The sequence below is a fragment of the Scyliorhinus canicula genome, chromosome 7 (genome assembly GCF_902713615.1).
Source record: "Scyliorhinus canicula chromosome 7, sScyCan1.1, whole genome shotgun sequence".
In the NCBI taxonomy this organism is placed as follows: domain Eukaryota; kingdom Metazoa; phylum Chordata; class Chondrichthyes; order Carcharhiniformes; family Scyliorhinidae; genus Scyliorhinus; species Scyliorhinus canicula.
In genome coordinates this window covers 174853912-174870037 of record NC_052152.1, presented here as the reverse complement: position 1 = coordinate 174870037, position 16126 = coordinate 174853912, and the positions used below count along the sequence as shown (strand labels likewise).

Sequence of the window (16126 nt, the reverse complement as noted above, 5' to 3'; positions counted from 1 at the left end):
TAAATGATATCTGTGCAGCAGTTTAGTTTTTCTTAATTTAGCAGGGAAACGGATAAGCCTGAAAACATCCCTCCAATTATTCTCCCAAATTAACATGCATGACAACTTTCAAAATGCAACAAAGCTGCTGAACAGAAGGCACACCACTAATGCCCACTTTATCAAGCTTGACACAGTCAGAGGCACGTAAGTGAATATGCTATCAAGTTCCATTGAGTTGCAGAATTGTCCAGGGTTAGCAATTAAATTGACTGTATACATGTGGCTGTACATGTAGAACTGGTTCATCCATGGGCAGAATTGAAGTTTGGGCACCCAAATATTTGAGCATAATTTCTTTTTAAAGTGGTTTGCGGCTGGGTGGGGAGTGCGAGGAGGAACTGGGTGAGTGGCGCACCAGTGCTTTTGCTTCCTGGCCCAGTCCTCCTCTTCTAGACCTATTGGTCGAATGTCAATTGTGAGCACCTATTGGCAATGGCATCCACAATTGGCATGATTTCCTGATCCCATGAACTATGATGGCGTAAGCCGCAGAGATATGGGGCAGGTGAATCTCAACATTTATGCTTTCCCTGTAGGTTTATGTGACCTCTATCTCTATATTTATTGCACAGAACAGCAGGCGTGTGCCACAGGGGGAAGAGATGGATTTCTAATTTTAAGACTGACATATCTTATTTGAAAAACATACTAGGCTACATTGTACAAGTACAGATAATTGTTAGAAAAAAACTAACTTCTTTGGTTGGAGTTTTTACATATTTTACATTTATATCGGATCACTGAGTAATCAATGCCACCAGGGGGCCTCGTGGGTATGTTAAAAACGCTGAAGGCCTATCCTATTTAAAATATTTTGTTGAAAGGATAATCAAAACAGGATTCCACAGAGGTAATGAAATTTAATTAAAATATCTTCACATTTGGAGAAACGGTGCCGCAAAACTGTTCAATGTTCAGGGCGTACACTCGACGAAATGAACTTTTGGATTTAAATGCATTTAGCCTCCCCCGGCTGTGGTTGCTGTGGTAACTATTGTCATCAGGAATAATACGGAATTATGCAGAACGCTGAACTTTGTGAGCCATTCATTTGCATAGATCGAGAGTTGAGAGGAGAAAACCCTTCCCAATTCGGAGCAGGAAGGCCAACGTGATGTAAAAGCCACTGAAACTCTGGGTGAAATGTTAAGATTGAAGTGCCCAGTTCCTTAAGGCTGCACGTGCTCCGACTGGACCCTCACCCCGTCCTGCAAATGCTTTTCTGAAAACATTTAGTGCTAATCCTATCCTGCGTAGTACACTCACCCGAAGCAAACCCTTTGCAGCCAAAAAAAAAACACTTGATAAGGAATCACATCAAACACTTGTGCAATGTCTTGGCAAGTTTATCCGCATGCAGATGGGTATATTTCCATTGCCAATTACCTGGACACTTAGATTTGGTGGCTCAGTTTTAACCTCCATCAGAACACTTTAATTAATGACGGGGTTTGGGTGGGGGATAATAGCTGAGCGTAATGTTGCTTTTAAAATGGGAGGGGTTGTGAGCTGGGGGAAAGTTTTGATGCTTTGGAGGGGAAATTGAGATGTGCTGGGAATTGGGAAAAAAAAATCAATTCGATCGCCACAGGGATGCCTGGCTGCAGGCGATCTCTTATTTCCAAAATGGGTTGGTGTCTTTAAGTGTACAACATCCGTCCGTTAATGACCCTCCCTCTCTCCCTCCCTCCCTCTCTCCCTGTCAGCCAGGCACATTCACGGAACTTTCTACAAGACAGCTGAGGAGCGCTCCCGGGTACTGCGAGCGCCAACTCCTTCCTCCACCACCTCCCCCCCCCCTTCCCCCTGACAGCAAGAGAGCACCTTCCAATCCCGCACTTAAAGCTGTTCCCCTTGGATTTATCTCCACATTTTCTTGATGGTGCTGGAGCAGCCTTGCTGACAGCTTCACACATCAGCCAGGGGAGCTTTCATTCGCTATCCCCCCACCAACACCTCTATTCTGCCATTATCTGAGGATGGGTTGTTGTACCGGCCGATGCACCCTGATCTTGCTGTGTACCCTTCAGCTGGTGAGTGTGAAACCATTTCAGATTGTGTATTTGTGAGCGTGGGACGGAGCCTCCCTCAGTGGGCGGACTGTTTTCATATTCTTTCTGATTCCACATCAGGAACTTCGAGGCAATCGATTGTTTGGGGCGGGGTGGTGGTGAGGGGGGAGGAGGTCGATGCAGCTCGTTAATTTTCTTTTCCCAACATTATAGAGCTGCAGTAATTCCCGGCAATGGACAGCAAAAGGAAACAGCAAGAGGGTTCTTCCATCCTTGCCTGAAGTCTGTGTATGAGTGGGTCGCATTGTGTTCCCAGAGCCGTGGCAATATTTAGACCTCTCTCTGTATATATCGTGGTTGAAGTGATGGTTGAATTGATTCTGCTACAGTCATTTGTGATTTATGTTTTGTGTCCGTCCTGGATGAGTCCTGGAGATTTCCTGTCTGTGCTGGCGGTTCTGCCCACCTCCTGTTGGTCTTGCTCTCTTTTGTTCCGGGGAAAAAGGGCGACGCAAGGATCCCTTTGAGCGACAAAACCCCGTTGGCAAGGCGATATCATCCCCCCCTCCTAATTCACATGGGCAGGGACATGATACATTAGAGGTGATGGCGGTAATCCCTTCCTACCCCATGTCCCAGCATTTTGCATGTATCATTGGAGGCAGCGCGGGATAACTTGTATTCACTCCAGGTTTATAACACCGTTCGGTATTGCCGTCTCCCTCGCCAGGGAAGCCAGGAAAAGTTCATTCTGGCGCTTTGCCTCTCCCACCCTTACAAGAAGCACTTGGGCGTGTGGTCATTTATTTCAAACTCTTGCACGATGCAAATTCAACCCCCCCCCTCCCCCCACCAATTCATTTCAAATAATCTACTTGGACATTTCAGGCGAGTTTTATAACTTCAAAACTAGCCAGCGTTTTGGACCAAAAATGGGTTTTGGTTGAAGGAAATTCGAGCATCGCAAAATCAAACGCACCACGAGGGGGCGCAATGAGAGAAATCGGACAGGACCCACGAAAGTAAATACAGCCAGTTTCAGTTAGTTCATGAGCAGAAAGACTGAACCTTACACTTGTTCTTTTACATCTGATGCTGTTTTAGTGTGAACGGTGGCCCAGAGGGAGAGGGTTGCTAATGCCATTAATAAGAAACTTGATTAGAGTCACTTTGTTTTGTGCGCTGGATCTAAACAATTACATAAATAGCGACGTTTACTTATAGCTCTGCACTGAATTTGCAATCTCACTCAGAGAGGTAAGAAAGGCTGTTGTACAAAATTGAACTGTCACACTAATGCAGTGTGAGGATTTTATCTGCACTGTCTAGTGGGAGCTTTATACCTGATGCTGTAAAGCACTTGACCTGGAAGTGCTCAATGTTACCACTAGATTCAAAAAATTGGAAATTATTCTGATTCCTCACAGTGCTGTCTCTCACCTATTTGAACAATAAAGAATTACAGCAAATTACAGATATTGATTTAAAAACATACCTCTATTCAGCAACTCCCTTTTGGGGCTGGTTTAGCACACTGGGCTAAATCGCTGGCTTTTAAAGCAGGCCAGCAGCACGGTTCGATTCCCGTACCAGCCTTCCCGAACAGGCGCCGGAATGTGGTGACTAGGGGCTTTTCACAGTAACTTCATTGAAGCCTACTTGTGACAGTAAGCGATTTTCATTTTTCACTTCATTGACAATTCCAAATATATTAGATGCATGGACAATGAATGAGGCAAATTCTGCTCAATAATCAGGACTCTAAATATCATCCATCTGGATAATATATATTTTAATAGTATTTACACATGAGGTGCATTTAGTAATTTCTGAATGTATTCTGCACATCATCCTTGCATGTTGAATAAATGTTATATTCACCCTTGGGAATGAGGATTATTTCAACCTTACTTAAAGTATAAGGTATCATCAATAAATAAACATTTTGTTATTGTTGAAGAAAGAGCTATGCTGTCGAAGCTATGATTGCGTCTCTTTTTCCTGAAACACTCAAGTTCTGTAATACCAAGTGACTATAAATGTTTAGCTGTTCCTATTGTTAAACCATGATTTTAGCATGTTCTGTAATATATGGCATTGCAACACTTCATTTATGTAAAGCTTCCACTCTGCAGAAGGCTTTGGGCACAACATTAAATAAAAATTAGAATGCACATCAGCAAAAGGTTTTGGCCCTGAAATTATGATTAGACTTGTATGAATATTTAATAATGTTTGAAATTCCTATGGTAAAATGAAGTGTTATTGTTTAATATTTGGAATATTATTTGTTTCTTTAATGTTAGCATGGTACATAAAAGATTAAAAACTAGTTTCTTTCACAGAAAAATGTCCTCGTTATTGATAATATTGCAGATTATAATCATTTTGTCTCAGACATGTTGTTTTCCAATTTAGTGGGGTCAATCCAATTCAACTATAGTCATCTCTTGGGAATTGTTTAAGTATGTATTTTATTGAACTTCTGAATTTAACAGACAGTTATTTCAATTTGATCCCGACCATTTAGTGGAAGATATTTCTTAGCCTCATTGCTTCAACATGAGGAGACTGGTAACTGATGGGCCTGATAATTTCTATAGGTGTGACAGTGGGAAGAAACTATTAGGTAAAGGTATGGTTGAGCACAGCTATTATATGCGTTGTTTCTACTAACTTGAGATGATAGGTTTTATGGTGAAGCTTAGCTTAACAAAGTCATTGCTGCTGCTCAGCTATTCTCTTACTGTTTAGCGAACTTGTATGGTAGCAGCTTAAATTAGAGTTGAGTATAGTGTTACTCTGAATCAGAGAGATGACATTGTACAGCACAGGACGCCTGATGTCTGGGCCAATTGTTTAAAGAACTATCCAATTAGTCCCTTCCCTCCAGTCTTTCCTCATTGTCCTGTTGTTTGTTTCCCTTTTCAAATATGTATCCAATTTCCTATGAAGGTTACTATAGTTTGTGCTTCAACATCCTTACAGGCAGTGCATGCCAGATCAGAACAGCTTGTTGCATAAACAAATAAAAAAATATCTATCTTCATCACCAGTCCCTCTATGCCAATTACTTAAATCTGTATCCTCTGATGACTGGCTTATCTACTAATGGGAATAGTTTCTCTTTATTTACTCTCCCCAAAACACTGCATTATTTTGAATGCCTCCATTCAATTTCACTTAACCTCCTCTGCTCTTTGGAGGAAATGCCAATACCTTAGTGTGGAAAAGTAACTAACAAAAATCAACCGGATTACTGCTGAATTCATTGGTTCATTATCACCATGCTGGTTAATAAAGTTGTTGACTTTATTGTCCATTTTGGGTTTAAAATGTATCTTTCAATGAAGGGTATGATTTCCCCTGTTAACTAATGACCTGCTAATAAAATCGCATGATCAGAAATTGCATGTCGGATTTTAGCTATCGGACTGGTTTTAGTGGAGCTAGCAGGCTGGCCCTCCAGTGCCATAGGCAGTGTCTTGGTGCATCTTGAGGGCTGGGACTCGTGAACAAAGATGCACATTACCTGTTCAGGGCGTGAAACACACCGGCTCCATGTAGGTGCAACATTGAGTGTCCCAGAGACCAACTTAATCAGGAAAAGGATATATAGAGTCATATAAAGGTTGTCATGGTGGTTGTAATCATGGTGGTCGAGGGGTGGGGTTGTTGGGTATCTTGTGGGATTCCTGTTCCACCTGTCTACACCCCTATCAATCTCCTGAACATAGACGTTCCATTCAGAAGGCTGTTAAAATGGTATAGATTGGTGTATGGAAAGCAAAGCAGAAGGTTCCCTAATATCATTTGAAATCTATTACTGCTTGATTTTTTTTCCTAGAAAGAGCCTGGATGGCAGCTAAAATTGGCCATTATATGTTGCAATACCATTTGTTACAGCAAATCATTATCAGGCTATTAAAGTCAGAGAATAAAATAGACAATATTTTGCATCCCAATAAAGTAAAGTCCTCATTGACCAGTCACACACATTTGGAACCAGTTACAATGAATAAATGTTTGATTGCTGTCTGGGGAAATATAGTCTGACATTGATAGACATGCAAGCACATGTAAATAATCAGCTGCATATCAAGGGCATCTCTGGGATTTGGAGTGGGAAAGAAAAGAAAACATTAACCACGCCAAAACAATTTGGCAGGGGGGGGGGGGGGGGTTGGTGTGTGGTGGCACATCCCCATGGTTGTGCCAACTTGATTTATCTCTAGTGTGTGCAGTCATTAGTGAATCACACTAAGTCCATTTGAAGTGGCTGTGCAGCTCACTGATGAAAAGGACAAAGCACAGCAATGTGTACTGTACGATATTGTGATGCGGCACAGTGAATGTGCATGTCAACTTGCATCAATGTCAAAAACCTTACACATGACATACAGGCAAAGTTAAATCTCACTAATAAATCAAGCAGCTTCAATTATACAACTCTTGATGAAATAAAGATACATGCCTTCAAGAAATATGGGCAGTATTTAATAGAGGCGAGGATCTTCATGGACCCAGGCCATAGGTGAGTGATGGCGGGAGGGGGAATAGCAGGATTAGGAGGTGTTAATTTCCCACTTAAGAGCCTCAATTAATGGCAGTGCGGAAAGGCTGTCCCCAGGCATTCCCACCACGGACTTAACCGGGATAGAGACAGGAAGGTGGTGGAGTAGCTATCTGCCATCCTCTGCTCAATTAAATGTCCCCAGCACCAAACTCACCATACGGAAGGGCATTAAATTCTGACCTATGTCACTGCTGGATGTAACTGTATCCTGAAGACTTGAATTGACAAGTATACTAGCCTTTTTATAAATTATGATCTGTTTTAAAAAGCCTTAATGTTATTAGGATTATGATGCTTTTAGAATAAGATCTTGATTGTTCTGGACTCAAATAATGTGAGTAATGAATAAACAGCTTATTGTGCTTTGTGTTGTGACTCTCCACTGAGTACAGCCAATAATGATTCTATTCTCCCAGCGGTGTATTGTTTAAATGCAGGCTGTAGCTTTATTCTAATTAAACAGAACAATGGGTGCATTTAATTTAACAGCACCACTGAATAAACACCAGTGCGCAACTTGCAAATGATTCCTGTAATCGACAGAGTGACGCTTTCAGAATTCTCTTACTTCACAATACAGGAAAGCCAATTTCAAGAAATTAAGAAAGAACCTGCATTCATATAGCACCTTTCACAACCTCAGGCGGTCCCAAAGGGCATAACAGCCAATTTGTGTGTGAAGTCACTGTTGTTATTTAGTTCATATGTATATTTAGTCTGTTTATGCTTAACATAGAGCAAATGATGAGGGAAACCCATACACTCGAGTACTTCAGTATCAATCTCTTACTTTTATACATTTTTGATCCGAACCTTCATGGGATGTGGACACATCACAGTTGCCCTTGAGACGATGGTTTGAGCCAGAGTCCATGTGGCGTAGCTACACCCACTGTTAGGCAGCGAGTTCCTGAGGATATTGACCCAGTGGTGATGAGGAATGGTGATATATTTTCAAATCAAGGTGGTTTGTGACTTGAATGCAAACTTGCAGGTGCTGGCGTTCCCATGTCCCTGTTATCTTTGTCCTCCTAGGTGGTAAGGTCACAGGTTTGGAAGGTGCTGACAAAGGAGGCTTGGCAGGTTGCTGCAGAGCATCTTGTATGTCTTACACACTGCTGCCTCTATGCACCGGTGGTGGAGGGAGTAATTATGGATGACATGTCCATCTAGCAGGCTACTTTGAACTGGATAGTGTCGATCTTCTTGAGTGCTGTCAGAGCTGCACTCATCCACGCAAGTGGAGAATATTCCATCACATTCCTGACTGTATCTTATCAGGAGATGGGTTACTTGCCACAAAACTTTCAGCCTCTGGCCTGTTCTTGCAGGTACATTATTTGTGGTTGGTCCAGTTTAAATTTCTGGTAAATGTTGAGTTGCAGGATGTTGATGTCAGGGGAATTGACAATGATAATGCCATTGAATAACAAGGGGAGGCTGATAAGACTCTCTGTTATTGAAGATGGTCATTGCCTGTGGCACCAATGTTACTTACCACTTATCAGCCCGAGCCTGAATGCTGTTGAGGTCCTGCTGCATATAGGGGCTTGGATTGCTTCAATATCTAAGGAACTTCCAAGTCCTCTTGATAAACTCCTTAATATTACCTAGAGCTAAATGTACAGTGCAACCATTCAAACTCATCTAAGAATGACAAGATCAGTGTCGATTATAATTTTCCATTAAAGGGAAGTGCCATTAAAGGGCAGTATAAGAACATACAAAACTTAAGCAACAGTCTGCTCCGCTGTTCGATAAAACCATGGCTGATCTTCTACCTAAACTTCACTTTCCAGCCCTATTGCCATATCCAGCAGTGGATTCACATTAGACATCTTGGCCAATTGTCCTCCCCATTGATTTCAACAGAAAATTGTATTGGTTGGGATGAATGACAGGCATTTTCCACCGTCACTGAAGGTTAAACTCAACTCCATCAATTTATTTATTTTGCCAGGGTAAATAGAATTCTAAACTAGTATTGTATCAGAGATTCACACACTTGGGTATCTCTTTTGGAAAATGAAGGGTCGATGGTGAGACCACATCAGGAGAACTGTGTACAGTATTGGTCTCCTTATTTACTGAAGGATGTAAATATGTTGGAAGCAGTTCAGAGAAGGTTTACTACAGTAATAGCAGGACTTGGCAGGTTGTCTTATGAGGAAAGACTGGACAGGATAGGCTTGAATCCACTGAGTTTAGGAGAGTAAGGCAACCTATAAGATACTATAAGATAAGATAAGGCAACCTATAAGATATAAGGGGGGTCTTGACAGGGTGGATGTGGAGAGGATGTTTCCTCTTGTGGGAGAATCTAGAATTAGGGGATCATTGTTTTAAAGTAAGGGGTCACCCATTAAAGACAGAGATAGGGGAAAATACCTTTCTCTCAGAATTGTGAGTCTTTAGAATCCCCTTCCTCAAAAAGCAGTGGACGTACAATCTTTGAATGTTTTAAGGCAGAGATAGACAGATTCTTGATGAGCAAAAAGGTGAAAGGTTTTTGAGGGTAGGTGGGAGGTTACAATCAGATCATCCAAAATCTTATTGAATGGTGTTAAAGGCTTGAGGGCTGAGAGGCCTATGCCTAATTCATATTATTGTATGTTTTTTACCTTGTTTGTCCAGCAGAAACCAGAGGTAGCCATGCAACATTGATTTCTCACCAACTGGCCAGCTGTCACTTCCTCCTGGTCTTGGGTTGGTGATGAATGCAGATTTGGGAGTTAAAATCTAGGTTTCACATTGCCGCAACTACAGTGATTTGCCTGTTATCGGGGAAAGGATGTTTTCTCACTTGTCGATGTCAAGGTGATTGGTGACCTACCTCGACACCCGTCTGTGTGATTATCCGAGTCCCTACCCCAACCACGTTAAAATTGAGGATTAATAGTTGAAAGGAAACACACTGCATGATACAACTTGTATATTTTATATTACCTTGAACATACCAAAAGCCTGTCACAAAAGTGAAAACTGGCCACCAAGCAGTTGATAGAAGGATTATTATGGAAGTTGACCAAATGGAGGAGCAGAGCTTGGCTTTAAGGATGCTTTACAATGAGGTGAAAGATGGAGCAATTAAGTGACCCAGATGACTGGAGCTTTTGTGGCTGCATAGATGACAGGACAGTTACTAAGGAAGGACTAGTCAGCAATTTGGAGGATATTTGCGTAGGACTGGAGGGAATTCCAAAGGTAGAATGGGAAAAATAATATGCATGAATTTATCCATGAAGGTAAGGATTTTAATTTTGATGGCTCGGGGAGGTAAGGAAGATTGGGAATGACAGAGATTTAGGGCAGTGGGATTTATTGTGTGTCCGAGTGTAGTAGTGACATGTGAATACTTGATACATTTGTATCCAATTCCTTTCCCTTCTTTGAACATATTAAGCATTCAGCTACTTTAGTTACACATCACAAAGTTTAGCCCTTTTTAAAAATTCCGTCAATTCCAACTAGCGGTCAGCACTGCTGCTTCACGGCGCTAAGGACCCGGGTTCATTCCCGGCCCCAGGTCACTGTCCGTGTGGAGTTTGCACATTCTCCCCGTGTCTGTATGGGTCTCACCCCCACAACCCAAAGATGTGCAGAGTGGGTGAATTGGCCACGCTAAATTGCCCCTTAATTATAAAAAAATATATTTGGGTAATCTAAATTTTAAAAAAGAATTCCAGGCATGGTGACACAGTGGTTAACATTGCTGCCTCACAGCGCTGTGGAGCCGGGTTCGATCCTGGCCCTGGATCACTGTCCATGTGGAGTTTGCATATTCTTCCCGTGTCTGCGTGGGTCTCACCCACAGAAGTTGAAAAGATGCGCAGGATAGGTGAATTGGCTAAATTGCCTCATAATTGGAAAAAAAATAATTGGGTACTCTAAATTTATCAAAAATAAATTTAGAAAAATAAACAAATAAAAATAAATTCCAACTAGTTTTTAAGCATGTTTGAGGTGTGAATACTAATGACATAATCAAGCATATTGAATTGTCGAGATTGAGAATTTGAATGAAGATTAGCACAAATGGTCTTATTTTAAATAAATGGATTAGCACCTCCACTAAATTAGGGGAGAAGGGAATGTTATACAAAGCTTTCAAGCATTCCCTAATACTGACAATTGTAATTTCTACCTTGTACAATCATTATTCTATCACTGTATCAACATGAAGTGTATGTGATAATACAGTCTCTTTGCCCTGTAGCCTTTCAAAATGAATACTTCTGATGATCCTGTTAGCAACGAACTGTTAAAGAAAGATCAATTAAACTGTCCACAATGGTACAAAGAGATAAAAGGGGTAACCTTTTCTAAAAATGAGAATTCTTTATACCTTGATTACTTAAATACATAATATTATAATAACTTATGAATTAATAGATGGATATTATCTGGAAGAAGGTACTGAAGGCACTGTTGCTAAGTTTGCAGATGATACAAAGATCTGTAGAGGACAGGTAGTATTGAGGAAGCAAGGGGGCTGCAGAAGGACTTGGACAAGCTAGGAGAGTGGGTAATGAAGTGGCAAATGAAATACAATGTGGAAAAGTGTGAGGTTATGCACTTTGGAAGGAGGAATTTAAGAATAGACTATTTTCTAAATTGGGAAATGCTTCGGAAAGCAGAAGCTCAAAGGGACTTGGGAGTCCTTGTTCACGATTCTCTTAAGGTTAATGTGCAGGTTCAGTTGGCAGTTAAGAAGGCAAATGCAATGTTAGCATTCACGTCAAGAGGGCTAGAATACCAGACCAGGAATGTACTTTTGAGGCTGTATAAGGCTGTGGTCAGACCCCATTTGGAGTATTGTGAGCAATTATGGGCCCCGTATCTCAGGAAGGACGTCCTGGACTTGGAGAGGGTCCAGAGGAGGTTCACAAGAATGATCCCTGGAATGAAGAACTTGTCGTATGAGGAACGTTTGAGGACTCTAGTTCTGTACTCATTGGAGTTTAGAAGGATGAAAGGGATCTTATTGAAACTTACACGATACTGCGAGGCCTGGATAGAGTGGACGTGGAGAGGATGTTTCCACTTGTTGGAAAAAATAGAACCAGAGGACACTATCTCAGACTAAAGGGACGATCCTTTAGAACAGAGATGAGGAGGAATTTCTTCAGCCAGAGGGTGGTGAATCTGTGGAACTCTTTGCCGCAGAAGGCTGTGGAGGCCAAATCACTGAGTGTCTTTAAGACAGAGATAGATAGGTTCTTGATTAGTAAGGGGATCAGGGGTTATGGGGAGAAGGGAGGAGAATGGTGATGAGAAAATATCAGCCATGATTGAATGGCGGAGCAGACTCGATGGGCCAAGTGGCCTAATTCTGCTCCTATGTCTTATGGTCTTATGATATTATATGTTTTCGATGGTGGCATGTAAAAAACAGTGGGTGCCCTATCCCCCATTTACCTACCCACCCACTAACCTCCTACCTTCCTGCCCACACCTGAGTTTACTCCCATAATAAGGTGGGGGAGAGGGTGATGTGAATGCTGAAATCTGCAGCCCATCTACCATATTTAAATAAATAATTAAGGGTTCATTGAATTTGTTAACAAGTCAATTGACCCCAATAATCATAGCTGATGCCATAATATGGTTGGCATGGGCAGTCAGGCGGGAGTGAGCAGGCCAAATTTTGGGAGGTTTCTATCTCCTGGGGGGGTGCCCTTTGTGAATCGGAAGAGGGGGCAGTCGTCCAAACATACCTCCTCCCCACTTGCTCTGTAAAACCCACTCCTGCTCCCATCCCTAAACTGCTCAAACCTCCCTGCCCAATGCCCCAGACTTACTTTACTCCAGGCCCAATTGGGCATTCCTCTTGTTCCTGATTGCAGTCCTAACAGCGCCCACTAATGTGTTATCGGCGCTGCCGGGACTGCTGGAGCTGGTGGTCAATCCAAATGGCTGGTAGCTCCCGAGAGTTGGAAAAAAGTCCCCTTGGCTGCCTATTTAGTCCCCCTACGTAGCACATTACTGCAGCAGGGCAGATTGGTGTCCAACCAGTTGGCTCCATGCTAAATTTGCAAACTGTCGTGTTGCACCCCCCGATGATACGCTGCTATTTTGCATAGTATGTTTGAAAGCGTTCAATGACAGACTAGTGAAGACTTTATCCATACTGACGGATTCAAAATTTAATTTCTTGGGTGGAAAGATTTTTTACTCTTAATCAACAAAAATCAACCTATGTCGGAGATACTTTCCCCACAGTTATTTCTGTCAGCTTATCGCAACATTGTGATGTGATACTCTGCAAGCCTTTCCCAAATTTGAAAAACACGTGTGTGACTACAATATTTACCATCAAAACAAAATGAGAAACTGTTTTGTACCTGGGCTAGTGAGCTGAAAAAAGAATCCTATAGCAATATTAAAAAGCTCTGGAAGTCCGAAAAAATGGAGTAACCTGGGAAATTACCATATTATCATTTATATTACCATTCGTTCAATATTATTTAAATTTACATTGAGGGCAGGATTAACGAGCGGTGAAAGTTAGTCTATGCAGGTCTACACATAATCTTATATGCTCCTTACAGCACTTATGTGCAACAAGAGAGCTGCCTATGCATGAATAATAATGATAATGTATATTTAAATAAGCAAGATCAGTCCCTGTCAACTATTTCAACAAAGTAACCAGTAGTCTTGAAATTACATTGAATGAATATTAATGTTTATTCTTAATGAGTTTTAAGACAAACTTTTATCTATTATTTTAATGGCGTATTACCCTAATTTAAAATAATAAAGCAAGTTTGAATAGAAGCATGATTGAATGGTTACAGGACAGAGGAAACCATTTGGCTTGTCGTGGCTGTACTGACTCTCTGCAAGAGCAACTCAGTTAGTCCCACTGTCCTACAACTCAGCTTGTCCTCCTGTCCTACAACACAGCTAATCCCACTGTCCTACAACACAGCTAGTCCCACTGTCCTACAACTCAGCTAGTCCCACTGTCCTACAATTCAGCTAGCCCCACTGTCCTACAACACAGCTAGCCCCACTGTCCTACAACTCAGTTTGTCCTTCTGTCCTACAACTCAGCTAGACCCACTGTCCTACAACTCAGTTAGTCCCACTGTCCTACAACTCAGCTAGCCCCACTGTCCTACAACACAGCTAGCCCCACTGTCCTACAACTCAGCTAGTCCCACTGTCCTACAATTCAGCTAGCCCCACTGTCCTACAACACAGCTAGCCCCACTGTCCTACAACACAGCTAGCCCCACTGTCCTACAACACAGCTAGCCCCACTGCCCTACAACACAGCTAGCCCCACTGCCCTACAACACAGCTAGCCCCACTGTCCTACAACTCAGTTTGTCCTTCTGTCCTACAACTCAGCTAGACCCACTGTCCTACAACTCAGTTAGTCCCACTGTCCTACAACTCAGCTAGCCCCACTGTCCTACAACACAGCTAGCCCCACTGTCCTACAACACAGCTAGCCCCACTGTCCTACAACACAGCTAGCCCCACTGTCCTACAACACAGCTAGCCCCACTGTCCTACAACACAGCTAGCCCCACTGTCCTACAACACAGCTAGCCCCACTGTCGTACAACTCAGCTAGCCCCACTGTCCGACAACTCAGCTAGACCCAGTGTCCTACAACACAGCTAGCCCCACTGTCCTACAACACAGCTAGCCCCACTGTCCTACAACACAGCTAGTCCCACTGTCCTACAACACAGCTAGCCCCACTGTCGTACAACTCAGCTAGCCCCTCTGTCCTACAACACAGCTAGCCCCACTGTCCTACAACACAGCTAGTCCCACTGTCCGACAACTCAGCTAGACCCAGTGTCCTACAACACAGCTAGCCCCACTGTCCTACAACACAGCTAGCCCCACTGCCCTACAACTCAGCTTGTCCTTCTGTCCTACAACACAGCTAGCCCCACTGTCCTACAACACAGCTAGCCCCACTGTCCTACAACACAGCTAGCCCCACTGTCCTACAACACAGCTAGTCCCACTGTCCTAACACTCAGCTAGCCCCACTGTCCTACAACACAGCTAGCCCCACTGTCCTACAACACAGCTAGCCCCACTGTCCTACAACACAGCTAGCCCCACTGTCCTACAACACAGCTAGCCCCACTGTCCTACAACACAGCTAGCCCCACTGTCCTACAACTCAGCTAGCCCCACTGTCCTACAACACAGCTAGCCCCACTGTCCTACAACTCAGCTAGCCCCACTGTCCTACAACTCAGCTAGTCCCACTGTCCTACAACACAGCTAGTCCCACTGTCCTATAACACAGCTAGCCCCACTGTCCTACAACACAGCTAGTCCCACTGCCCTACAACTCAGCTAGCCCCACTGTCCTACAACACAGCTAGCCCCACTGTCCTACAACTCAGCTAGTCCCACTGTCCTACAACACAGCTAGTCCCACTGTCCTACAACTCAGCTAGCCCCACTGTCCTACAACTCAGCTAGCCCCACTGTCCTACAACTCAGCTAGCCCCACTGTCCTACAACACAGCTAGCCCCACTGTCCTACAACACAGCTAGCCCCACTGTCCTACAACTCAGCTAGCCCCACTGTCCTACAACACAGCTAGCCCCACTGTCCTACAACACAGCTAGCCCCACTGCCCTACAACACAGCTAGCCCCACTGCCCTACAACTCAGCTAGTCCTACTGTCCTACAACACAGCTAGCCCCACTGTCCTACAACACAGCTAGTCCCATTGTCCTACAACTCAGCTAGTCCCACTGTCCTACAACACAGCTAGTCCCACTGTCCTACAACACAGCTAGCCCCACTGCCTTACAACTCAGCTAGTCCCACTGTCTTACAACACAGCTAGCCCCACTGTCCTACAACACAGCTAGTCCCACTGTCCTACAACTCAGCTAGTCCTACTGTCCTACAACACAGCTAGCCCCACTGTCCTACAACACAGCTAGTCCCATTGTCCTACAACTCAGCTAGTCCCACTGTCCTACAACACAGCTAGTCCCACTGTCCTACAACACAGCTAGCCCCACTGCCTTACAACTCAGCTAGTCCCACTGTCTTACAACACAGCTAGCCCCACTGTCCTACAACACAGCTAGTCCCACTGTCCTACAACACAGCTAGCCCCACTGCCCTACAACACAGCTAGCCCCACTGTCCTACAACTCAGCTAGTCCCACTGTCCAACAAGTCAGCTAGTCCCACTGTCCTACAACTCAGCTAGCCCCACTGTCCTACAACACAGCTAGCCCCACTGTCCTACAACACAGCTAGCCCCACTGTCCTACAACACAGCTAGCCCCACTGTCCTACAACACAGCTAGCCCCACTGTCGTACAACTCAGCTAGCCCCTCTGTCCTACAACACAGCTAGTCCCACTGTCCTACAACACAGCTAGCCCCACTGTCCTACAACTCAGCTAGTCCCACTGTCCTACAACACAGCTAGCCCCACTGTCCTACAACTCAGCTAGCCCCACTGCCTTACAACTCAGCTAGCCCCACTG

The 16126-nt window shown here is 43.6% G+C and overlaps 1 protein-coding gene across 5 annotated transcripts in view; it reads left to right on the top strand.

The window, feature by feature from the left end:
* The first annotated feature begins 1784 nt into the window (after window positions 1-1784).
* The window catches only part of LOC119969562 (sodium/potassium-transporting ATPase subunit beta-1-interacting protein 3-like), a 254468-nt gene continuing 240126 nt past the window's right edge, over window positions 1785-16126 (top strand). The window contains exon 1 of one of the 5 annotated variants that reach the window (XM_038803319.1): window positions 1785-2075. Coding sequence is in view for 2 of the 5 variants with exons in the window: in XM_038803321.1 (XP_038659249.1) it covers window positions 2022-2075 (54 nt within the window). In the remaining 3 variants the exon portion in view is untranslated. The remainder of the gene's footprint in view (window positions 2076-16126) is intronic. The other 4 variants (XM_038803322.1, XM_038803317.1, XM_038803321.1 and 1 more) reach the window with 4 other exon arrangements.